This window comes from Acyrthosiphon pisum, chromosome A1 (assembly GCF_005508785.2).
Source record: "Acyrthosiphon pisum isolate AL4f chromosome A1, pea_aphid_22Mar2018_4r6ur, whole genome shotgun sequence".
NCBI lineage: Eukaryota > Metazoa > Arthropoda > Insecta > Hemiptera > Aphididae > Acyrthosiphon > Acyrthosiphon pisum.
The window spans coordinates 4,739,524-4,765,964 of NC_042494.1; the positions used below are offsets into that span (position 1 = coordinate 4,739,524).

General features: G+C 28.1%; 4 protein-coding genes across 7 annotated transcripts; 2 read left to right on the forward strand and 2 right to left on the reverse strand.

Moving 5' to 3' along the window:
- Positions 1-1,016: 1,016 nt before the first annotated feature.
- Positions 1,017-2,456, reverse strand: LOC100161150 (polymerase (RNA) III (DNA directed) polypeptide H (22.9kD)-like). Of its 2 annotated transcripts, none has more exons than XM_029486028.1 (3): positions 2,201-2,456; positions 1,837-2,161; positions 1,017-1,477 (listed from the first exon to the last, which is right to left on the reverse strand). In XM_029486028.1, the coding sequence occupies exons 2-3, from the start codon at positions 2,067-2,069 to the stop codon at positions 1,099-1,101; spliced, it is 612 nt and encodes a 203-aa protein (XP_029341888.1). In that variant the 5' UTR covers positions 2,070-2,161; positions 2,201-2,456; the 3' UTR covers positions 1,017-1,098. The 2 variants fall into 2 exon arrangements, with proteins under 2 accessions (XP_029341888.1, NP_001155474.1); NM_001162002.2 differs by having other exon boundaries at positions 1,031-1,477; positions 1,837-2,084; positions 2,244-2,447.
- Positions 2,457-2,615: 159 nt separating this feature from the next.
- Positions 2,616-6,058, forward strand: Nop16 (NOP16 nucleolar protein homolog). Its single transcript, NM_001162092.2, has 4 exons — positions 2,616-2,822; positions 4,962-5,118; positions 5,222-5,368; positions 5,783-6,058. Exons 1-4 carry the CDS (start codon positions 2,758-2,760, stop codon positions 5,906-5,908), a joined length of 495 nt encoding a protein of 164 aa, NP_001155564.1. The 5' UTR covers positions 2,616-2,757; the 3' UTR covers positions 5,909-6,058.
- dnd (dead end) lies at positions 5,719-8,314 on the reverse strand. The gene is given in 6 exon segments (NM_001204949.1): positions 5,719-6,754; positions 7,088-7,163; positions 7,165-7,243; positions 7,245-7,268; positions 7,793-7,985; positions 8,087-8,314. Coding segments are annotated over 6 exon segments (687 nt in total). The 5' UTR covers positions 8,222-8,314; the 3' UTR covers positions 5,719-6,574.
- A 3,845-nt stretch (positions 8,315-12,159) lies between these two features.
- LOC100161864 (modular serine protease) lies at positions 12,160-24,689 on the forward strand. 3 transcript variants are annotated; one of them, XM_008183978.3, is made up of 15 exons: positions 12,160-12,605; positions 13,974-14,034; positions 15,401-15,523; positions 15,639-15,800; positions 16,909-17,025; positions 17,087-17,281; positions 17,714-17,919; positions 18,029-18,244; positions 18,500-18,667; positions 18,724-18,854; positions 18,962-19,129; positions 20,622-20,778; positions 21,877-22,058; positions 22,915-22,934; positions 23,636-24,689. In XM_008183978.3, the coding sequence occupies exons 1-14, from the start codon at positions 12,560-12,562 to the stop codon at positions 22,918-22,920; spliced, it is 1,938 nt and encodes a 645-aa protein (XP_008182200.1). In that variant the 5' UTR covers positions 12,160-12,559; the 3' UTR covers positions 22,921-22,934; positions 23,636-24,689. The 3 variants fall into 3 exon arrangements, with proteins under 3 accessions (XP_008182200.1, XP_029342394.1, XP_016659387.1); XM_029486534.1 differs by having other exon boundaries at positions 22,915-24,689; XM_016803898.2 differs by lacking the exon at positions 22,915-22,934.
- The last annotated feature ends 1,752 nt before the right edge of the window (positions 24,690-26,441 follow it).

Below are 26,441 nucleotides of genomic sequence, written 5' to 3' on the forward strand. Positions count from 1 at the left end.
TTTGACTCATTTTGAGCTGTTTACGGACATTGTAAGTTTTCTAATTTTTTTTAGTTTTTTTTTCTATAAATATCAATAAAGTTTTATCTATTGGGCCAAAAAAAGTGTAAAAAAATTAAATACAAAAGCTCCTGATACATTATTACAATGGCAGTTGAAAAATATTGAAAATACATAGGCACAATTTTTTTTTATAAGCATTTGAAGTTAAAATGTTGACAAAATTTATCAAATTTAAAATTTAATAATTATTTTGTAGTTAAAAATTTATAAAATTCTCAATTTTTATATCTAAGGCTTGAAAATTTAAAACAATATTCCATGTAAGTAATTAATTCTGTTACCAAAAAATCTAAAAATACATTTACACAGTTTATTTTTATAGTAATTTTAAGTTAAAATTTGGACGAAATTACATATTAAAAAACCTGGAATAACTATTTTAGTTATTTTGTTGGGATTGTATAATATTACTTGTGGGTACTTGAAACTTCTAAAGTATACTATTATATATCTATGATAGTACCACGGTTTGTTGTTGATGTATAACGCGTTACCTGATGGATATTGTGATATGATGAATTTGGAATTTATTATTAATACCTTTTATAGGTCAATTTTTTTTTAATACTATAGGTAAATATACCTATAATAGGTATGTCTAATACCTAGACTGACAAACCGTCTCCGCTCAGAATCGTTTTTCTTATACAGTGATATTATATCATTGAATTCAAATTTAATACTATCCATTATACAGTGACCCACTTGTAACCTATTGTACAGCAGAGCGACATCCACTTACCCACCTTTTTTTTTATTGAAATACTTCTTAAATAACACAAACATTGATCTCAAAATGGTTGTGTTTTAAATAGATCTAATGTACTGAGGAACCCTGCTGCTTTTGCTTTATCTGGTTTTTAAACTTGTAGATGAATTATCTGAGGCATATGATTTTTACATTTTAAATTCAATATAGGATTAAGCATAACGCACATCTAATGATAATATAAAAACTATTGTTTGATTTTATTAGACACATAATTTAATTTAATATGTATATTTACAATTAATTTTTATTACCTATTTAACAATTTATAAATCTGTCCACCACCCAATTACTCCTAAACCAGGTTCTCTTACTGTGCCAACAATTGAATATGGCGATTTTGATTTTGATGTTGCTATCTCACCGGTGTCTAAAAGCCCGCTGTCCACTCCTGGATGCGTATCGACAAACTGTTCTGAAACGACACGAAACCTAACTGTCTCACCTATGTCCATGTGCAACTCAACTGTATCGCCACAGTTATCGTATTCCCACACCCACACTTTGTCTTTGGTGTCAAAACGACTGGGATTTTGCATGTTTGCTGCAGGCACAAATATGTCTTCAAAAAAACCGGTCGTCAGTACAGCTCCATCCGAACTGGAGCTCTTTACTTTGCCAATGAGTATTTCTTCTACAAATGGTCTGCAACATGAGAAATATGTTGTGTACAATTTAATCGACGCTGCAACCACCGCTAAGGGGTGCAATTTGGGGAGTACCTTGGGTGTCTAATGTCTGTATGCATAGTCAATATGGGTATCACATAAATTGGCTCTGCATACAGACATCAGAGTTTTTAAATTATCACCTACATAATTTATGCCTTTGTACTATAATCAACCAGATAATAAATAATTGTTATTCTTTTATATTAATAAAATAATATGTGCAGTCATTAAAAAATATGTGATTATTTAATGTAGAGTTGTGAGGGTGGGTAAAAGTGTTTTTTCCGTAGTTTTTTCATTGGAATTTCGCTAGTGCAGGTCGTTGGTACACACCTGAAGACGACGAATCTAAATCGCACTTTTGAAAAATACGCTCCCTCGCTCGGGTATATTATCGAATCACCGATTTCCAAAATATCGAACAAAGACAGACACAAGCCGACGTCCATCACCACTTTGTTGGCGAGCATCGAATTGAGGTGTATGATGATCCGGGACATTTGATCATCTTCTAAATGAGTCGGCTGCACCTTCACGACCTCTTCAAATTCACTGACGATAAACATCTTAATATCTCACACCTTAGATCATAATCCACAATTGTATGATATGATATTATATTATTACGATTTACGCCTCATACTAACGACTGTCGTAGCACAGAATAGATGAAATTTCATCTATTCTGTGGTCGTAGTGTCGTGCAATGGTAACTCTTGGTCAAGTAATTAGTTACTTACTTTATCATGCAATACGTAATAAACACGAATGCACGATTATTTTCTTTAAATACCCTTGGGCAAGAAGAACAGAATAGATCATTACGGAAAGCGCAAGATTCTAAAGAAGTTCCTTATAATCGTGAGAAAACGTTATTAAGTCCAACTGAAATATTCCGAAATTCCGTACTTAAATATGATGCACAAACGATGAACAATTATTATCATGGACATAACCTAACGGCAAACCGCAAACACGACCTTGCGTTCTATTATCACAGAACAACGCTATTATCATAATAATATTATTATTATTCTGCGCATTCATCATATTTATCAATGTTTTATTATTGTTCGACCACGAATCACGATATCCGTATACCACGTGAGTACAATTACGTGAGCCACTACAATTAATAAAAACATCATCTACTCGACTATAATTCATCTACGGTCTACGGTCGACATCACAAACCAATATTCACAGTCACACATATTATAATTTTACATAGTTTATTAATTACAACTGAATAAAATGCCTGTGAACTATAATAAAAAAAAGTTGGGTAAAAAGATGAAGAAGACGCCTAACGTTACGTGGTAAGTTTTGTATAACAAACTGTCTTTAACATAAATAATATTATACTATGATTATTTATTAGGTGCATGTATTTATTTTCAAATATATGTGAATTTCGCTGTTCGTCATAATAAAAATAATTACCATTTACCGTTGGGCATTGTATCGTCAAAACATATGAGGAAAGATGAACGATAACTATATAGAGCAGAGGTATTCAAACTGTGCGTCGCGGCTCCCAGGGGCGTCGCGAGAGTTATCGAAGGGAGCCACGTCATATAATTGAAAACCAATAAATATTTTAAAATATTTTTACGAAAAACGTTTTTTATTATCATTGAGGCACACCGGTTGGGAAACGTTGGATTGTTTACAGTCTACACTCTACTATAATCATTCGCTAAGTATAGCTTTAATTGATCGCGTAAGTCGCAATAGCGACAGCGATACCATCAACTGCCATCGTTAAATCATCAATGCGTATGTCGTGTTTGGCAGTATTAGTCGCGAGTTAAATTATCAGTCATTTTTAATTTGGGAGCCGTCAACATTTTGTGAAGACTCAAAGGAGCCTTGGGATGAAAAAGTTTGAATACCTCTGATATAGAGAAAGACCTTCTCTATGCGATAATTAAAATTACTGTACAGTGATAAAACTATAAACAATTAGTTGCATAGGTGTGCGCAGGAATTTGGTATGGGGTTTGCCATAAATAAAATTCGCCACTATCCCTTAAATGCGACTTAATAAACCTAACTTAACCCTCTACCACAACTTCCAACTGCCACTCAAAAAAAAAAAAAAAAATTGTATGCAAATTCACAAAAACTCATATTGGTTAGTACTTATCCTTGTAGCTATTTGTTACAAAATTTTTTTTATATATTTCAACAAATAAATCATTATAAAAATCAGTTGGTATTTTTCATTATTTTTTTATAAATATCTTTTAATAACAAATTATAATATACCTACATTAGAATATTAAATAAAATCATTACATCACTCAACAAAAAATCAAATATTTAATAATAGAAAGTTATAGGTTTTAGATTTTTGTAAGTAAAAGTAGAAATAGGTACATACTTGAAATAGAAATTAATATTATCATTATTACGGCCAATCTTAAACATTGAATGGCAGCACAGACTATAAAGGTATAAGTCTTAACTCTTAAGCTATATCTCAGTCTGTGAACGGAAGTGATTAGTTATTTCAGTGGTTGTTGTATTTTTAGATTTATAGATTATAATAACCAGAGCTCGTAAGTTCATGCACTAAAAAATGCCTAAATAAGCATGCACTCAAAATTGGCTAAATATGCATAGAAATATGCCTTAAAAAATTAAAAAATATACATATATATGTATTAAATATCTAAAATTATGCACTTAAAAAACGGCAAACAATGTATCATGCGTGTTTATTTAGTCATGAATGTAACTGTCAATAATTACACGTATGATTATACGAAGACTCAACAATGTTTTATTGTGTTATCAGTAGGGTTTGGATTTGAATACAATATAATCAATAAAAAAAGCAATTACAAAATTTACTAAAAAGTTGAATAGATTTCAGTTGGTTTAACTAGTTTGTATTAAAAAAAATTAACAACCATGTATGAAAACAATAAATTAACTTGCTGTAACAATTAACAAATACTTCATCGATTTCGTCGATAATAAATCCCATTAAAACTATAACAAACATAACATTGACAGTGCTGTCTTCACAAGCTCTTATCGATTTGTTTCATTGATATGTATAGAAAACTATCAGGTCAATTGATATTAAAACACGTTCAAATTTAAAAAGAGAAAATAGAGAAATAAAAAAGGTTCAGCCATTATCTTATAAATTATAGAAATACATTTTAATTTAAAAATTATATTTCTATTGTTATCAAAAAAAAGATATTTACCTTCAAATCCAAACCCTAGAAATCAGTTTCATATTATAATATTATATAAATATATTTTATGTATGCCCAGCCTTTGAAATTTTATTTTAAAATCAAATATAATAATTTTCTTTTGTTTCACCATCTGGTACCTAAAGTACCTAATTATTATTTAAATTTTGAGATTTTTGTGATGCCATTTTTCAATTGATTCTATAGTTAATATTGAGGTTAATATGGAATTTTTTAATTTAGTCCACTCATAAAAGATCATTGGAATGATAAAGTATCAGTTGCTAAGAATTTAAGTAACTTTGGACTTACAAATAATCCTAGCAAATCCATTTCAACTGGATTCACTAATACTCAACCACAAGTACAAGGCGAAGAAATTAAAGAACAAAATAAAAAGGTTAGTGAAACAATTATGGAAATAATAAAAAAAAAATGATTAATAAAAATAAGCTAGTGTCAGTGAATCTTATAGAATATAAAATGAGATATTTTTCTTTTAGCGTAAAAGAGAGCCAAAGCAACCACAAGTTGTCAAAATGTTGGAAGAGCAAGCAAATAAACCTACAGGAATCAAGCAAATAACATTACCTCCTGGCACGATAAAGTTCATCACTGGTCTTATGGAGAAATATGGAGACAATTATAAGGTTAACTTATTACTAAAATTGTTTAATTATTGTTGGTTTATTAGCTTATCAATACAATTCAATATTGATATAAAAAAATGAATTTTCAGACTTTTCTTTGTTTGTTATTTTATAATATGATTATTATTATCAAATATTAATAAGTATTGAAAATATTATATTATTCTTATTCTAATTCATAACATCAAAAAAACTTTTAACATAGTAATGATCTCTATGAAATTATACCAAAATTGATAATTTTAAATTATGCAAACAAAACATATTCTCTATCATAGCATCTATATAAATATGATAATACTATGATAAGAGCTAAACATAGGCTTTGCATAAAATAATAAAAATTAGAATTTTAATTTTAATTCTTGCTTCTATTAAGATGTTTTTATAATTGTTGAATATTATATATTACAGGAGATGACAAAGGATCCAAAAAATGTTTACCAAATGACATGGAAACAAATACGTGCAAAAATTTTAACATTCAAAAGCATAAAGGCTTACGAGCATTTAATGCCACAGCCAATAGCTGATTTATAATTTAATCTTTAGTTATTTATAATCTTAATAAATAAAAAAAAAAAACAAGTCATTTGAAATCTTTAAAATTATTTGTTAAAAAAAAGTATACACAAGGTGATTTTTAACATGACACCAATTATTTCAGTAAATAAAAATTGTTTTTATATATATTTTTAAATGCTTTAAGTTCTATATTTTTCCTATTTGAAAATTAAACTTTCTAATTGACATTAATTCAATTACGAGATACATTTAAGTTACAAATATAATCCCCAGATCTAATGAATAGTTAATATGTATAACCATAAAAAAAATCATTGTACTCCTTGATATTATTTTAAGCATTGTTTATAATTACTGCAAACTTCTATCTAATAATATTAGATATTGATTTCATAATCATAATTTTTTTTTTGAAAATAATCCTGTATTTAAATTTGAAACAAAATATATAATCCTCATTTGGGATAAAAAAATCCGGTTATCCAATAAATGAAATGATAATTTTAAAAACAAATATAGAACTTTAAGTATTCAAATATGAAAATACTATAAAATAATATATTTAAATTGAGATATCGAGTTATCTTAAATAATATTAGTTTGTATGTATGTATGTATGTATGTATATATAATATATACACGCATACCACTGTTTCAATTGAACCAAAAAATACTTTCATGTTACATATGGGAACTTAATTTTAAGAGCACTTTCCGGACTTCTAATACTGTTTGATGAATTTCATTTGTTTCTGGTCTTGTTTGAGTTTCTAACACTTTTACTTGATGTGATCTAGATGGAATGCTTTTCAAATCAAGGACATTTGAGATCTGTTCTGCGTTAAGTGCTCCAACCATATCCTAAAAATACAAATACTAAGTATATTATATATTTAACATTGCAATCAAAATGTTGATAAGCAGATTACAATAATACAAATTAAATCAATAAGAAGAACATAATATTGCATTTAGCTTCGATTTATAATCAAGATCTGATTAAATTGGAAATGCATGTTTTGTAATTGAATAGCTTTATTTATTAAGATTAATAGATTTCATACACTTTTGGATGATTATTATTTTTTACTATTTTCCAAACAATATTGTATGAATTCATACATTTAGTTGGTATTTGAAATATGGCAATTTATCATTACTAACAACATTATTAAATATCATTATTAACATTACTTGTTTATTGGCGAGGACTAAAATGGGAACAGAAGCCAAACGGGCATCGCCAAGTAATGATTTGATCTCGCTCACACACTGATTGATTTGAATTATTACTGGCATCAACAACAAACACTAAGATATCTGTATCCTGAAAAAACTTTGGCCAATATCATTCGTACACTTTCTTTGCCTCCAACTAAAAAAAAAAAAAAAAAAATAACAATTTTAAGTGTAATAAATATATTTTAACAGAACTAAAAATGTTTGTGTATTAATACACAAAGTATATACATAGTATTATATACGCTGCACTCCATAATTTTAAATTTAATTATAGGTACTATAGATACTATAGATATTTGGTTAATTAGATCAATATCTAACAAATTGATATAATTTAATTTTTGTGGTGCAATAACAACTAAATTCCATTTTTGAAACTAAAGAAATAATTGTATTCTAAAGAGTGGAGACATTTTCCTATGAATTGCATTCAACTGATTACCAGATAAACTATAGTACAATTTTTAAAGGTAATGATTGTTTTTTAATAAGATTAGTTTTTACAATATATGCATATTAATTATTTAAAATAACTAAGAACACGGTGTAATTTAATTACTAAAATTTTAAAATCACTAGTTATTTGTTATCACACTTTAATGTTAATGTTTCAAGATATAGAATTAGATTGGTAATAATAAATAAAACGTTTCTTACTTTCCCATATATTAACTGTAGGAGAACCTCCATCGGATAAAGACGTAACATTAAATCCTTCGGTTGGTTTGTACAAAGTATTTGATGCAATACTTTTTTGTCCAACTTCCTTAACAATTTGTGAGACCAATGTTGACTTACCAGATCCTTCCAAACCCAATACCAATACTTTCTTTTCCAACGATTCTTCTAACTAAACAGACACGATAAACCAGTTCAATGTAAAGCCAACATCTAGCGCCGCTTTTATTGTAGCGACTGATGTTTATACTTTATATTTAAGTAAATACTTGCCTTCGAAACGTCTTCGAAACCTTCGTCATCGGCACTGTTCTGTCGCTTCTTCCATGTTCGGTATGCAGCATAAGTACACACACCCAAAACGAGTCCCGATGAGACTACAACTAGAGCTTTCAATTTGAAGCCCATCGTACACTTTGAAACTCACTAGCTAACGATTATTGCAGATTTACAACAAAACGTCATTGCTCTGACACAACATATTATAAATTTACACATATTTTGTTTTCGTTATCATGTCGGGGCTGATAAAAACGATAAGGAACTTTGCATGGAAGAGGACATGTTGAATGGGCTGTGATAATCGTCCAAAATATATTATTTATTAATCGTTTATTTCAGTTTTCGCTAATCATAATTAGTACTTTTATAGTAGTTAGACTCGGATAAATGTTGATCGAGTATCTACTTCAGAGTAGCGGTAGCTGTGATTTTCCTAGTTAGGAACCAGGAACCTAGTTCTTTGATCGTAGAAATTAGAAAATGATAATATTTTATGCAGATTACGGTCTTAGAAGAAAAAGTTATGGCGCTCCAAAATACATATTATAATAATATAATATATATAATTATTGTTAAAACTAAAAATTTAAATAGGTAAATGAAAAACATAATGTACCTACCGGCAGCCTGGCTAGTGACTACCCAGGACGGAGAAGTGGATGATCTAGAAATGGGAATTTTCCAGATGGCCAAGTGACGTAATTAGGAATTTGTCATGGGGGGGGGGGATATACATTTTTTTACACACAATATATTAAATTTTCAAGTACATTGGTGAGAATATAATATAATGTATAATAATAATATTATCAAGGCCCTGGGGGGCGATCTATCATCTGGTCCCCTCATCCCCCCTTAATTACGCTCCTGAGATGACCTGGACCATATTATGGCCTGATGTCAATTATTTATATTAGATATTATTTACAAATAATTAGTAAATGCGTCAACAATTTTTTTCGTATTATTGTATTAAAACTTTAAAAACTGAAATTATTGTATTATATTATTGATGGAATTATTATATTACAACCATTGGCGCAACTAGGGGGGGTGCTTTGGGTCCTTAGCACCCCCTAAGTCAAAATTAGCACCCCCTAAAAAATCTTTTGGTGTTAGGTCCTATTGAGTCACAAAAAAAACTTGGAGCTTAAGCACCCCTTAGTTCAAATGTCTAGTTGCGCCAATGATTACAACTTACCTACATTTTAATAGTCTCGTATAACTGTATAAGTATGAGAAAGCATCGGATATAAATTACAAAATATTTTGAATATGACATACATAATATTATAGACATAAATTAAAATCAAAACAATATTTCGAGGTTGGCTGTTTAATTTTATAATAAAACAACCGGGTAGCATGATGGTATCGGCTACAAACAAGCAGAACTAATTGCCTTTTTTTATAAGATTAACTATTTTATCTATGATTAACTGCTGATGTGACGCTTTGACGCTGTGCTTGTTGAAAGTTGTACATCTGTAGAGTGTAGAGCGGCGGCGAACATAGCAATACTTAATTGGCTAATTGAATCACAGTTCACAGATATAGATAATATCTATTATTATTGCTATCATCTATAATTGTGAATTGAATAGACATCCACCCCCCCCCCCCCCCATTTTTTAGAGTTAACTATTTAATAATATTAATTTTTCATATTGAATAAAAAAATATATTATATTAATTTTACCAAAATAAAATAAAATATTGTTGAATAGTAGACTTTAAAAAAAATATGGGGAAGGAAAATTTACGCATCAAAACATGTACCCTGGGGGACGGAGTGAGCGAGCGGACTAAGGCGTCACGCACCGTCGCTGGTTCGAACTCGGCCACTGGTGGTATTTTTCTTCGGGCATTCACGGTGTCTGGAGAGAGAGGCCGCCACCCCCATCCGGACATGGCAGATACCTACGGGTGCCTACTTAAAAATTCTGCCAAAACAAATACACATGTTATACTTTAAGACAAAACTATAAAAGGATTTAAAAATAATATATTTAATCTACTATGAGTATAATATTTTAACCCGTTTCTTTTCGGTCTTGACCTGTGTCTTAAACTTCTTAGGATTAGCGATTGCTCATTGGTATTTTAAAACACGTATACCCAATTATTTTTATCAATGATATTATATGTAGGTATCTATGGGCAAAAGTGGGCATTAACTAGTTAGTTTATTTTCAAATCAACTTATGAACTTAACTAGTTTAATTTATAGTTAAAATAACTTAGGCTCTTAGCTTTTCCTAGTTAATTTTAAAAAAATCCATAAAGTTGAAAACATTTTAAAATTTTTCGTTTATACGTAAATATTACTATATGAGTATAAAATAAAAATAATCCAATAGAAAAACACAAAAATTTTCTTGATAACATAATTTTGTGTATACCCACCTATTAATATATTTTATTAAGTTGTAAGTTATATATTATAATGCGAGTTGCAATTATAAATGTTTTTAATAAAATTAATAATTTTAAATTACAAATTGACAATTGTTATGTTTTAATGTTATATATAACTTATAATATATATGAAGGTCATGTACTAATCTTCACGTATTATGACATTCAGTTTCTATACGATATAAAAAAATATATTTGTAAAATTAGTAATTTGAGATGAGTATAGTTTAAATTAGTAAATAATAGTAAAGTAAAAGTAAAATGGTGACGGTGTACATTATGATAAAAGTTCAATAAAATTGTTTTTTATAATTTATAAATTAGAAACTAGGAAGACACATTCATTCTATGTGATTTACATACTAATTAAAAAAAAAAAAATAGATTAACTTTTTTTAAACTGAGTTAAGTTAATATTTTTTTCTATATTAACTTTTAACTTATAGAGTTAAATTTATAATATGTTAACTGTTAACTTTTAACTTATGGATCTTGTGTCCTCTTAACTTAACTTAACTTGAGTTAATAATTTTCATTAACTTGCCCACCTTTGCCTATGGGTAATTAAATATAGTATTATAATATTAAGTATTAACATACACACAACAGCCATATAAATATATTAGGTGTCTGTAACGGTCGAGATCATCGTGTAGTTGTGTTGACTTGTTGTACACCAACTTGTTGAAGGCAAATTGTATATATAAATCGATTTTAAATTTTGTAGACATGCTAAGTTTACACGTGCATGGTGCATGTTTATTGTTGCAAGTTGAGGCACCAGTGAGGTGTAAACATGTTCTGGCGCCCAAATGAAAACAAAAGCTGGAATATTCCAACATTTCTGACGAGCTGGTCTGTAGATGATGGTGCCACAACAAACATGCATATGTAATAAACCCACCCATGGCTAAATAAATTATTTAGCCATGAACCCACCTTTATTGTAGTAGGTACCTCCCGGCTCCTACCTGTAATAAGGTCTAATGGTATAACGTATACACTCTATATAGTCTATAATAGTATAATAGTATTACACAGATGTAAGTTATGTAATCTATATAATATTAATATTATAATATAATAAAATATACAGATAATGTAATATAGATACTAATAACTAATATAATAATATACACTAGGTATATATTATATACTCTATACAACATAAAATGTCTATAAATTTACTTATGCACATATGCCACAGTGGCGTAGCGAATCATGTTTTTCAGAAGCAATTGTTTCTGGTTTCTGGGGGGTGGTGGTGGGCCATAACCTCATTAAGCCAACATGTACGATCAGTCTTTGAACTTAATTTTGGGTGATATCCGACCCCCCTATTTGAGCATATGAGTATCGTACACACCAATTGGAGTAGGGTGGGGAAGGTCATAAATAATATGTTGGCTTCCATATGATTTAAAGTTCGCTACGCCACTGCACATATCAATTATTTATATAATGTTAATGTATACCTATGCATTTATGGATAGATACCTACTTACATATTAAGCAGAATAACCAGTTTCACACATATTAATGTATATCTACGTCGAAAAACCATAAACTGGTGGACGTATTATAAGAAGTAGCTGGTAGGTGGTAGGGCCTGTACAGTCAATTTTAAAACACGTTTGCTTACTCACTCATATTTTCATTACCTATATTATCTACGTAGTACAGAGTCTGTCTTTTGGTCGATCGAACCAAGCTACGAACGTAGATCGTATAGGAGGTACATAATAACATCAACACCGACTAAATACCGACTGCAATATTAATAATACATATAAAGAAGACCCGACATTATCTGTTGTACAGTTGTTACCTATACTATAATCGTTTATAATATTATCTAGAGTTATATCTAGAGTTCGTTTTAAAACGATGTTACAGTCAGATTTTACCTACATGTTTGTCAATTTACAGTAAAATATTGTTTAGTGTTTAGTGACGTTAGTTTGATTTATCTAATATATTAATTATTAACATTTATTGTTGTTATTATAAATATATATTCGCTTCAATATTATTTCGTCATTGGCCATGAAGGTGACGTATTCCTGGTTATTATATTCATGTTTAATTTTCGGTACGTACTATCAAAATGTAGTAATAAATAACGGATATACATAATATATATATTAAATATAATATAATATTAAATACGTATAAAGTTTAATATGAACATATCTAGGTAATTCCATTAATTTAGTATAATTAAACAGTATTTAGTGGTAATACATTTATCCATTAACATATTAATAGGTAACATTTTTTCAAAAACAGTATGCTTTATATAATACTATAAATATTAAGCAAAATTTAATTGCCACAACAATTTTGTCAATTTTGAAAAGGTATACAATATAAATAGGTACCTACTCTGATACAGACATACGGTACATATACATACCTACATAATAGTATTGATTTTAATTACCTATACTTGTATTAACTATCATTTAATAAATGGTAATATAGGCAAGCCTGGGCAAGTTAATGATAATTTTTAATTGAGTTAAGTTAAGTTGATAAAAAATATATTAAAATGCTTATAGTTAATTTTTTTTTGAACTCAGTCAAGCTAAAAGTTACATTGAAACTAACAATTAACTTAACTTAAGTTACTTGTTCATTAATTTTTTAATTTATAAATAGCCAATTATATGGTTTGAAATAATAAAAAGTAAATGTTTACGCAGCATGTATCATCAATGATCAATAATGATTGTATTATATTATTTATTATTTACAAATTATCGTAACTTGGATTTGATTAAAATTAACTTGTTATTATATCATTAAAAATCAGTTTAGTTAAAAAGTTAAAATTAATTTAACTTTAACTTTTTAACTCGTTAATGCTCAGGCTTGAATAGGTACCTATTAATACATTAAGATGAAGAAAACATATCTACCATAAAGTTATTATTTTTAATTGATGTACGTAGGGTGTGTGCGTGGGTATATTTTATATAAAAATGATTTTGGAACTATAGTCTAAAACAAAGATAAATATGTTTTGTTTAAGTTCTTTATTTAATACAGCACATTTTTTTCAATTAAGGAGTACCTATAGGTACTTATGTAATATACATAATCTTTATTGTATGACATACACATAATTATAGTAGAATTAGTTCTAATAATATATAAAATGAGAAAAAATGTACTTAAATGAAAGTATAAGGTGAAGAAAAATTTCAACCAATGATGACTTTCTATTTTGAGTTAATTTATATTATACCTATAGATTATAGTACATATATAGTTATCATAGGGCTTAGGTATTTATTTTTATTCAACATAATTAATATTATTTATTTAAAACAAAAGCGTAGCTATATATAAATGGCTCATAATTTATAATATGCACAATATAGAACCATATCTGAAGATATAACAGAAAATGTTGATTATAATATTACACCACTTAATTACCAATTAATTATTTCAGGAACAGGCATTTTTTGTGACAGAAAACTAGAAAAACGACAAGCTGTATCATCTTGCTCAGTGTTGGTAACTATAATATTAATAATTAATAATTATTATGTTATTATAAATGTCAAAATTAGAGAGCTTGGGCCTTGGGGAGCGTAGACCCAAACATTTAAACAAGTCCCATCAAATAATACACAAGCGATGTACTATAAATTATTATACATTCATAGTTCATACATAGGTAGGTTAATATATTAATATAATTAATATATTTCTCAATGACTTTCTTTTACACTCTACATATTATGTTATACTAAACTTATTATGTTATATTATATAGTATATATCAATATACCTATTATTATAAAAATAAAATCATGGATTTTAGCCCCCCTAAGAATCTTATTTATTAATGCCACTAGTTATTATGTTTAATGTTTATACAAAACTATAAAAGTAAATAGACACAATTACACAAATGTAGGCACAAGGCACTTATAAGTTATAACCATTAACTAGTAAAAATAATGCTAATTTCCATCAAATCATATAATATAGGTGGTACGTACTTAAGTATATTTATTTTAAAGTTTGGGTGGTATGAATTAAAAGTAAATTTAAACTAAAATGTTGGTAAAATTTTTTAAGTTTAATTTTTATCATGCAAAAAAAATAATTAATCTCTATTGACCACCCACTTAATTTTTATCTACTTTTAAGTATATGAGTACATGACGTAGCGACGTAGGTACTGTGTTTCAACATTCAATAGAATATTATCTACTTTACTATTTGACCTTACAAAATTATTTAATTACATACCTATATACAATATATTTTAAATGTGTGTAATCATCAATATACTAATATAGGCATCTATTTATTATCTAGATATTTTCAATGTTTTTGATTGCTCTCTAGTCCTTGGTATCTATACTGACGAAATCTAACTTATAACATGCCAGTGGTTGTAAATTGTTTTTCGTTTATAATATATTTACTTATTTTAAATATATGTTTTACCGTATAAGAAAAAAAAAACAAATAATGCATATTATTATATTATATTATTATGCCTATCCATGATAATATTATATAAATTACTATAATATTATATACTTACCTATTCGTCTCTATTCTCTGAAAAGTACCTACTTATTACTTAATAATAAACATTTTTTCCTAAAAATGCAATTCAATGTTAGTTCAAAATATCATGTTTACGTTGGTCGTTGCTCGTTGTATTAGGCACCTATCGAAAATATCTTTATTACCATATTGACCACTTAAAAAGTTATCTGACTTCGAAAAAAATATGTGCAACTTTTTGAACCAACGAGAAATTGCAATATAATTAATTGTTATTTTTAATTGTATAACTAATTACTAATATTAAATATTAATTTTTGCATATTATTTGAATTTTGAATACAATTACAGAAATTCCGAGGATACTTTTCATTGTTCAAATGGACTGTGTATAGAATCGTCGGCTGTTTGTGACGGTCATGCTGATTGTACAGATAGTTCAGACGAGACCAAAGATTTGTGTGCTAGACACAGGTATGGAATAAATATGACTATTGAGTATTTACTATAGTCTATACAGTATACACAGGTTTTAATGATTATTAATGAAATGTAATATTATGTATAATATTATGTTTGTATAATATAGATGCCCTAGTTATGCATATCAATGTAAATATGGAGCTTGTGTGGATAAAAAAGCCAAATGTAATGGAAAAAACGATTGTGTTGATGGCTCTGACGAAAACTTACCTGAATGTAGACAAGGTTCTATAAGCAGTACTCATAGCAGTGGATCATCAAAATGCCTGTAAGCGGTTTTTAAACATATTTATTTTATTAATATTCAGGTTTATAATATTTACTTCATCAAACTAAAAACATACATCTGAACATTCATCTGATTACATATTATATTATCCTAAAAATTATAATTGTAATATAACATAATCTAACACCTAATACCTATATTATCTATACTAACATTATAAACAGGAAAGATTTGTTTGTTTGTAATGAATAAACTCAAAAACTACTGGACCGATTTCAAAAATTGTTTCACCAACAGAAAGCTACATTCTTTGTGAGTGCCATAGGCATAAATTTAGTCCGATAAAGTTAATAAATAATTAAAGTAAATGTGTAAATTGTATATACAGCATGGTGGCCGGTGGGTTTCAAGCTACCTGTCCTTTCTTTTGTGTGTGTTTTATTGGTGTGTAGATATGAATTAGGGTAGAAATTAGTATTTATTTATTATTGGTTGCCATTAGTTATACGGGTAGATCAGGTTCAACCTTGCATCAAATCTAATTTTTGAACATTGCCTACCAAGGTGGCTGAGGTACACTTACTGCAGCAAGTTTCACCCAAAAGGAGTTGAACAATCATAATTTTTTTAAGAGTTGCCATTTTTTATGGGCAACAAATTGCAAAGGATCGGCTAGTAATTTATTAATATATGGGTACATGATATATATATATAATATTCATGGTATACAGTAGAAGCAGCTTATTAAGAACACGGACAATTTATACAATTGTGTTATTGAAGCAATATGTCTAAGGATGGGCCAGCCCTTATTGCATAATAACCAATTGCCTACTAGAAACAATCTGAAACACTTCACCTTGGTCCTATAGTGTTCCTAATAAGCGGCTTCTACTGTACATATCTATAACTAATTTATATATTAATATTATTTAATCCTAACAACACTTATTTACTATTATAGGTATAAGGTATAGCGTATAAATGAGTAATGATATTATGGTATTATACACTTATTTTTTTGTATAATTGAAGAATATATTATAATTACATACATATTATTTTATATTCTATAGGTACTCCATAGTAATATAATTGTTAATTTTAAACCTTTACATATTTACCTTTAAGTTATTTTATTTTAAAGCGAAGACCAATATAAATGTACATCTGGCCAATGCATTGATGGAACATCAACTTGTGATGGAACTCGAGATTGTAAGGACGGGTCTGATGAAACTTCAGCATTATGTAAAACAGTCCGGTGAGTTGATTTCGATTTTTAAAAATAATCTTTATATTTAACTAAATATTTTACATTTAAGGTGTCAAAAGTACACATTCCAGTGTAAATATGGAGCTTGTGTCAGTAAAGAGAGTAAATGTGATGGCATAAGACAGTGTAATGATGGATCTGATGAAGAACGATGTGAAAGTAATAGTAATAGTCCATCTTCAAAACCAACAACAACAAGACCTGTGGATATTACAACTAAACCAACAACGGAGTCTAATACAATGTATTTATCATTTTATTTTATCTATATGAATAGCTTACAGATTATCTGGGTATTTATCAAAAACAGGGAAAATAATAAATTTCTCAAAAATTGAATTTAACAATTAATTATGATTTCACTAGACTAATAATCAGTATAATTGTTATAAAATTAATTTGTTTTTCTATTCATAGTTATAAGAAAGATATAATTTAGCATCAGTGGCGTAGCCAGGGGGGCTGAGGGGGCTGCCTCGAAATGTTAAGAAAATTTAAAAATGTACTATAAGTATTAACACTTTTCAGCCATCTATCTGTGCTATGGTCGCATGGATTACATAATTATCAATTAATCCTGATTATTGAATTATTATTTTTTATTATAATATATCAATATCTATAGAAGATGTACCTAGTTGGTATGGTTTTAATTGTTAATATTTTGTAATTAAAGGAATTTATGCGTTTTACCAACTGTCGATGGAGTTATATATTCTTTTGAAGGTTCAACAGAAATTTTACCTCATGGGTCATTAGTTAAACATCACCTTACTGTTTTTGAGAATTGTGAAGTTGGATATCATAAAGCTTATCCCAATGGTTTTAGGGTTTGTCAGACTAATGGAAAATGGGTAACAGTTTCTGATAAATTATGTTTCAGTAAGTTTTGTATTGTAATTACCAATTTGTATGTTGTTATAATTACTTATTTAACTATTATAATTCTGATATTTGGTTTAGTTTGATTATAATTTTTTTATGTTAATAGAAATGTGTCCACCTCTATTATCAGATAGTTTAGATATTAAATGTACTCTCAATGGTAAGTATGCTAATTGCTCAAATCTATCGATACCTGACACAATAGCAACACCATCATGTAAGCCTACACATACAGTACCAAATGGACAAGATGAGACTCCACTTGAATTACATTGTCAGTCAAACGGATTGTGGAATAATAAACTATATAGATGCATTCCATGTAATTGTATTTTTTTAATATATGAACATAAATCTCTAATTTAGATATATTTTAATAATTTACTAAACTATTTCTATTACCAAATGCTTTTATTTGTATTATAAAAGTTAAAATTTAAGATGAAACAAATAATTATTAGGTTAAGATAGGTATTATTTTTTGATGTACATTTTTAAGCTTTAATAATATGTTCTATTATATTATAACTTTTAATTATTGTTATATTCTTATATTTGTATTAAATAATTATTGTAGATTGTGGTAAAGTATATGTCGGAAATAAAGTATTGATCGATAATGGTAAGAAAGCACTCGTTGGAACAGCACCTTGGAATGTAGGAGTATATCAATTCAATAAAGAGAATTTTAATTATGACTTGATATGTGGAGGTTCATTAATTGCTCCAAATTTAGTCGTTTCTGGTAAAAACTTTGTACAATGTATTTATGAATGAAAATTTATTTAATAACATTTTTAGCGGCTCATTGTTTTTGGCAAAAAGGAATATCTAATAGAATATCAGTGAATGATGGTCTATACAAAATTGCTGTTGGAAAATATGCTAGAGATTTAAATGTAATTGACAATGACTTTACTCAAATACTGAATGTAAGTTACCTATTAATTTAAAAGTAGAATCTTAGAATCAAATACCTAAATAATAATAATAATGAGTGTGATATGTAACTATAATATACATTTTAACAATTTTATAGGTAGAAATCATCTACCTGAATGAAGGTTATTTTGGACCTAATGGGTTTCATGCTGATGATATAGCTGTTATTGTGTTACCAAACCGAGTTTCTATTAGTAATGGTGTCTCACCTGCTTGTGTCGACTGGAATAGTAAATATACTATACCAAATGGAGCTCAAGGAAAGGTTAGTTTTTACTTTTTAGTATGATTAAATATTAAAATTATAAGTTAATTACAGTTAATTACTTTATCATAATTTACCTTTGTCCATTTGTAAGTAAAGGCAAATACTATGGATATTCTGCTATAGTGTAGGTGTAGAGATGTCGGCATGTTAAGTGCTCTAACATTTCTAAATTCTAACCTGAAAAATTTGAAAAAAAATCTTATAATTCAAAATTCAAAACCTTTGATCAGTCAGACTTTATTTAGCAATTATACTCATTAGTTATTACTTATTATCAGGGCTAGGATTTATACAGTGTTTGGAAAGAACGTCGTTCATGAACGCACATTCACGCGTTCACGATCATTTTTAGTGAACGATACGTGAACGTCACTCGTTTTATTAAAATAGAACGTGAACGTGAACGACGTTAAAGACGTTCAATTTATTTACCCTTTAATAAATATATTTATAAAATATACTAATTAATTATATTATGTTATATAAGTCTAAATAGTATTTTTATTTTTGGCTTGAGTTGTATATGTTTATAGGCTTTTATATTAAAGGCTCGGTCAAACAGAATTCAGGCTGCCCGTGCGGGCACTGTAAAATAATACAAAGACCGCTTGCCCGCCGCGGTCCGCGTACCCATAGGTAAACCATGGCGGACGAAAAGTCCGGATACAAAAAGTCCGAAATGAAAAAAGTTGTACAAAAAGTCCGGATTCATTTTTTGATTGCTGGACAAAAATTCACCCCCTGTTTGACTGAGCCTTTACAGCAGGTAAATGATTCATAAAAAAAATGTATATAAAATAAATGAACGACCCAATGAACGCGTTCATTTTTTGAAAGAACGTGAACGTGAACGAGTTCCTTTTTTAAGGACTGAACGTGAACGTGAAAGAGTTCATTTTTTTAGTGAACCTTCCGAACACTGGATTTATATGCAATAAAAAATTGTAAAATATGCATTTAATTTTTTATAAGATAAACACTAAAATATAGTTACAAAAAAAATATTTATTTATTAAAATACATCAATGATAAGCTGTTGGTCTTAAAATAATATAATTTAGAAATAAAATGTATAATTCACATTAACTACGTGCGTGTTACATGAAATAAAATTTATATCTGACAAAAAACCAAGTTTTACGAAATATACTATAAAACATGCATTTTTTACATTCTTATAATCGAAATATGCAATAATATTAATTTTATTCAATATATGCAATAATATGCATTTTATCCAAAATATGCAAAAACATGCAAAATAAAAATACCACCATTTATCTCATCCTGAGGTGATTCGTGGACATTACTGACAAAATCAGTAATCAGGTGTAGAAAAAAAACATGCTGTTGCATATAAATCCTAGCCCTGCTTATTATAACACATCAACATTTACATAAAAATAGATTAATTCTATACACTTATTATAATGTAATTATAAAACTGTAATATAACATATTTTATAAAACTATTTTATTACTTTTGCAGATTGTTGGTTGGGGAAAAACTGAAAAGGGTTTATCAAGTCCCATTTTATTAGAAGCATCTTTACCATACATCAACCACGATTCTTGTCGAAGTTTGTATACAAACGGATTTGAAACATTTGTGACTGTTGATAAGTTTTGCGCTGGTTCTGCATTGGGTAATAAAATATTATCAAATATTATCAATACTTTGAAATCATTGATTTTTTTCAACACATTTATTAAATACTTAATATTTAAGGAAAACTGTTCTTTTAAATATGAAGATTAACTTAAAATGTAAATATTAAATTATTAAATCACATTTTAAAAATAAATATAAGAATACACAATATATTTCTACAAATCTATCAAATAAACCATATACAGAAGATTCCATAAGTTGTTATGATACTTACCAAAATTAACAACCAAAGTTGATAGATTATCTCATAAATTATGTCTAATGCAAAGGTTCCCAAACTGTGGTCGTCATTATATTTTTGGTGGGTTACATTAAGTTTTGGAATATTTATATATTCTTATTGGAGTATTCTCTTCCTCAAACTACTATCTCAACTATCCGTCCTCCGATCATTCATCTTAAACACATTGCCAATACCCCCTTATTTCTCCCTATAAAATTTGAGCCTAGTTTCCATAAAACATTTTATTATTGTTATAATATTCATATCTAAAGGGTTCTACCCGTACTGTAAAATAAAATAGAAATTAAAATAAAATAAAATATTAGATTACTTTAAAATATATATTTATAAAAAAGAAAAATATATCATAATATGTATACATTTAAATAGACATGATACAGACATACAATATTTTACGTGTAATTAAGTTGAACATTGATGTTTGAATTAAGTTTCATCATTGATAATTATCCGGGATGATTACAAGTGTATCCAGTGATGTGTCATCACGACAATGTTAGACTAAAAGTTATCGCAAATACAGTGATTATCAATGAAATAAAAAAAGTCAAATAATAGGTTAGGTTAGTAGATAAGTCACAAAATTTTGAAAAGTTTCCGAAACGGGCCGCACCGTTCAAAGTTTGGGATTTCAAATAATTTTAAAAATACAAAAGTTGAATTTTTTTTATTTCTCTTGAGATTCGAGTTATTGAAACTCAAATGCATATAAAATTAACAACAAACCAATATCTGTAATTAATAAATGTAAATCTGTATTATATCTACTGCTCAATAATGGAAGTATGATTAATTTTTGTTGTATGAATAAAATATCTTTAATTTCAGGACAAGGAGTTCGTGAAGGCGATAGTGGTGCAGGCTTAACCTTTTTACACACTAGTTCTTATTATTTAACCGGAGTAGTGAGTGTGAAAGATCCAAACACAAATAATTCAATTGCAGTTTTTACAGAAGTTAAACACCATATTCAATGGATTCGTGAACTGTATAACAAACATACTTCTTATGCAAGTGACAATATATCTAAATCCGTTAGGATGGTAGTTACATAAAAATAATTTATTCTAATTGTAATTGAAATCAATAATCTTTGAATAGTTTTTAACATTTGTGTAACTTTTCTTAACAGTTTATACAATTGTTCATCTGAATGAAACTTAATATGACATTATTGACATTATACATAGGTGGTTCCATTATAATATAATATTTCTTTTACACTTATTAAGTTTGAATAATTTTTAACATGAACAAATTTTGCATTTTACAATTAATTGTTTCATGATTATTATTATGTACTTGATTATTAAAATAACTACTAGTTTTTTTATTTCTCTATATCAATTAAAATTTAAAATTATTTTATTGTCTTATGCTGGGTTGCATGAACAATATATTAATTTAATGGTTCAACACAATTTAATTGACCAATCACAGGCCACTAAATCATGTTTATGTTTAGCTACTGTCCATGCAACCCGGCATTAGTTTTGTTAATGAGAACTTCTGCTTCGAATTCAACTTATTTTTGGAAGAATACCTATATAAATAAAAATATAATATATCGTCCCTGTTCATGCAAAGTACACTAAGTCCAAAAATCGACTTAGAAATTTGTATTTTAACAATAATAAGAGCTATAAATTTCACAGTGTCATATTATTTACAACTACTCATTAACAGCTACTTCCCTTAAGGGAAACTCAATTAAAAAAAGAAAGAAAAAAATTTGGTTACATATGGTATATATTTAAAGTTTGATAAAATTTCAAAAGCTGATTCATGTTTTTGGACTTGGTGTGTTTTGCATGAACGGGGACAATATTTTAAATCAATTTTTTTCATAAATTAACATTTTTACAGGTATAATGGCATATATTAAGGTAAAGCATGATTAAAGATAGTATCTATAGCTGTGAGGTAAAGTAATAAAACTTAATAACTAGTACCTAACATAGGTTAACTTGTCAATTGTAGCAATGAGTCATTGGTATCATTAGTGTACAATAATTTCTTTTGGGATATTTCAACTTAGTGGCTGTAGCAATGCATGCTTGTTCTACCTCCTGTTGATTTTCAGGTATTCTAACATTTTAATTTTTAAATATTGTTGCAGAAACCACACATTTTTATTTTAAGAATCCTATGTTTGATTTTAATTTTTAACACAAAAAAAAAAAAAATATAATTACGTAGGATGGGGCGAAGTGAACCTACTGGGATGAAGTGGCCCATTCTCATTTTTTTGAATGTTTATCAGCATAACTTTCACTTGGTTTTATCCAAATCAAAGTGGATATATATCCACCTTGATCCAAATTAATTTAATCAATTCTACCTCCTTAGCAGTATGATAACAAAAAATGTTTGATACTTATGGTTATATGTCGTATAAAATGTCATCAAAATAATTTTGTTACCAAAACTACTTTTTTGTTTTTATTTGGAAGTTTTAAAAAGTCATAAATATCTAAAAGTAAGTAAGTAAGTTACTAAATTGAAAATATTCACTCTTAATAATCTTATCACTAAGTTCATATGAATTAATTATTTCAATCATAATTGTAAATTTGTTGTTATTTAGTTTATGGCGAAACAATTTGTAGACAGTTTTAAAAACGTCGGGTGAATCAGACCCTCTCAAAATACCAAGAAACTACAAGAAACAATTATATACTGGTCGCTATAATTTGAAGTACCTACACGGAACAAAATTTAACACTGGGAGTTAAATCTGTGAAATTAAATCAAATTTCTTTACGAAAATTATTTAAGAACACTTTTATATTTATAAATTTAGCTTATTGCATATATTATGAATAAACAGGGAAAATTAATTGTTATACTCAAAATGTGGTCTAACTATTTAAAAAAAAATGCAACTTAGTGGTCCACTTCAAAACTAGAATTTATTTAAGTAGTTTTTAATGAAAATCAAATGCCTGGTCCACTTCACTCCACATATATGGGTAAAGTTAACCAATTTTTAAAACAAAAAAAAGTATAAAAAAAATCATGAATAGGTAGTTGTATAAATTCACGCATATAGATTATATTATATTTCAAGTTTCAATCGTTTTCATCAAATAGATTTCTTCGGAATCTTAAGAAATATACCAAAAACTGGTCCACTTCACCCCGTCCTACGGATACCCACCAAATTTGAACGTTTCTCTTATTTCTATAGACAAATCGATTTGTTTGTATTGTTTTTCTATTCAGCGTAGGTTAATTTTACTTTCATTTTGGCTTCCTACAACAATAGTAGTTTACTTTAACATTACTTAAATTGAAAAAGCCATAAAACTACTAAAAAAATTATCAAAATCTATTCATATTATCCAGACTGAATAGTGTAAAGTACCTAGTTTTACTTAATATTAAAAATACCTATTTCAAATAACATAGAAAAAAATAATTCAGAATCACATAAACAAAAGTGTTATATTGTATGGGATATTGTGATTTTCTTTTCTAAGGAATAATAATAAGTAATAACATAATATTATATCAGTTAAGATACTAAACAATAATATAAACCTTGAGTCTAAGATATAGATAAATAGTTAATCTGTTATGCTGTGTTACCTGTTCGTATTATTCAAACACACAGATAATAAATGTACAATAATATTTTACTAATATACTATAATTTTTACAAATCTGTGTTCAAAAATATAGGTATATATCATCTAAAATATGGGAAATATCTATCAAAGTTGTTATAAACGTTGAAATACAAATAATTATTCAGCCATTTGTTCTATTTTTACCTTGTCTCCCCTGTACCCGATTAACGGAGAAAAGGTGGGACCCAATTTACCGATCTCGATTATGACGTTCCTGTCAAACTACTGTGGCCTAAGAAATGTATAAGCAATAGTAAGCATGTCCAGTTGTGGCATCCCTAAATTACTATCTCGTATTATGCAGCAGTGGCGTATTTAGGAATTTGTCATGGGGAGGGTCCAGACAATTTTTAGAAAAAATAACTACGGGGGGCAAATCCCCCCTAACCACCAAATTACTCCTTATTAAATAAATATACCATATGTATAAGACGATTTGAATTTTTTGAGTTTTTAATTATTAAATAATATGTACAAAGCAAATTTAAAAAAAGCGGGGAAGTAGATGTCGCTCTGCTGTACAGTAGGTTACAAGTGGATCAATGTATAATGGATTGTATTAAACTTGAATTCAATGATATAATACCTATATCATTGTATAAGAAAAACGATTCTGAGTGGAGACGGTTTGTCAGTCTGGATATTTTATATTGTTATTATTTATTGTTGTCTGTAAGTTGAATTAATATTGAAATACTATAATTTTTATTCGTTTCTATGGTGATACACAAAGCGTTAGAAATTAAAATCCCATTTTTAGTGGTTTTTCGTAATTTTTCGGTGGTTTTTCCTGTGGCATTAAAGAATTATTAAGAAAATAAAAAAATAACCTCCCTAAAGTACCATCTTGATCCAATTTGCTAAAAGATAAGGTACTATATTATATTGAAATTGAAGGACTCCTTCTGGTAGAAATTTTGTATACAGGATAAAAAAAAAAATAAACACCATTGTAAAACCACTAGCTTCATTGCTCCGCTCAGAATATAATATAGTTATGTTATAACAATACTTTTATAAAAATATTTCCTAAAATACATCACTTCATTCATAGTTGATCTTAGATAACTTTTCAACCTTTAATTTAATTGCGCTGTATTTATTTTATTTACCATTTATTAGATTTTACTATAAGTATTATATTTAAATAAGTAATGATTCAATAACTACAAATCAAGTTTTGTTATAATATAGTTTCTACGATTTATATGTTGAGACATAAATTTAGGTAAGCAGTATCTTAATTTATAATCGATAGTTCATAGGTACGCGAGGGTATTGAAAATATTACGGCGGAATTTGATGTATAATGAATTTTATAATGATACGGAATCGTACCGGACGAACGTTTATAGACAAATAAACGGCGCCCCCGAACAAGCACTCGTCAGTCGTCGCCGCCGTCGGCCGGTTGCGAATTGCGAATAGTAGGCGTGACTTAAACGCCGCGCGCTTGCGGATCGTCAAAACACTTAACAGCGGATCCTCTTGGTCGTTGCACGCGTAAATTTTTCGTGACACGTCCTCTTAAGGTTGAAAAAGATCTCTTTGGAGTGGCTGTAGATACTGGAAATGTACAAAACTCGGAATTTTTCAACCATTTTCGGTACTAAACTGATAAAAAAAATCATAATAAAACATGATAAAACAATTGAAAATGTTGATAACTGAAGCATCCGTATGATGTATGATAAAATTTGTTTTTCTTAATCATGTAAAAACACAACATTTAACATGTACTAAACACGAGTCAATGTGGGG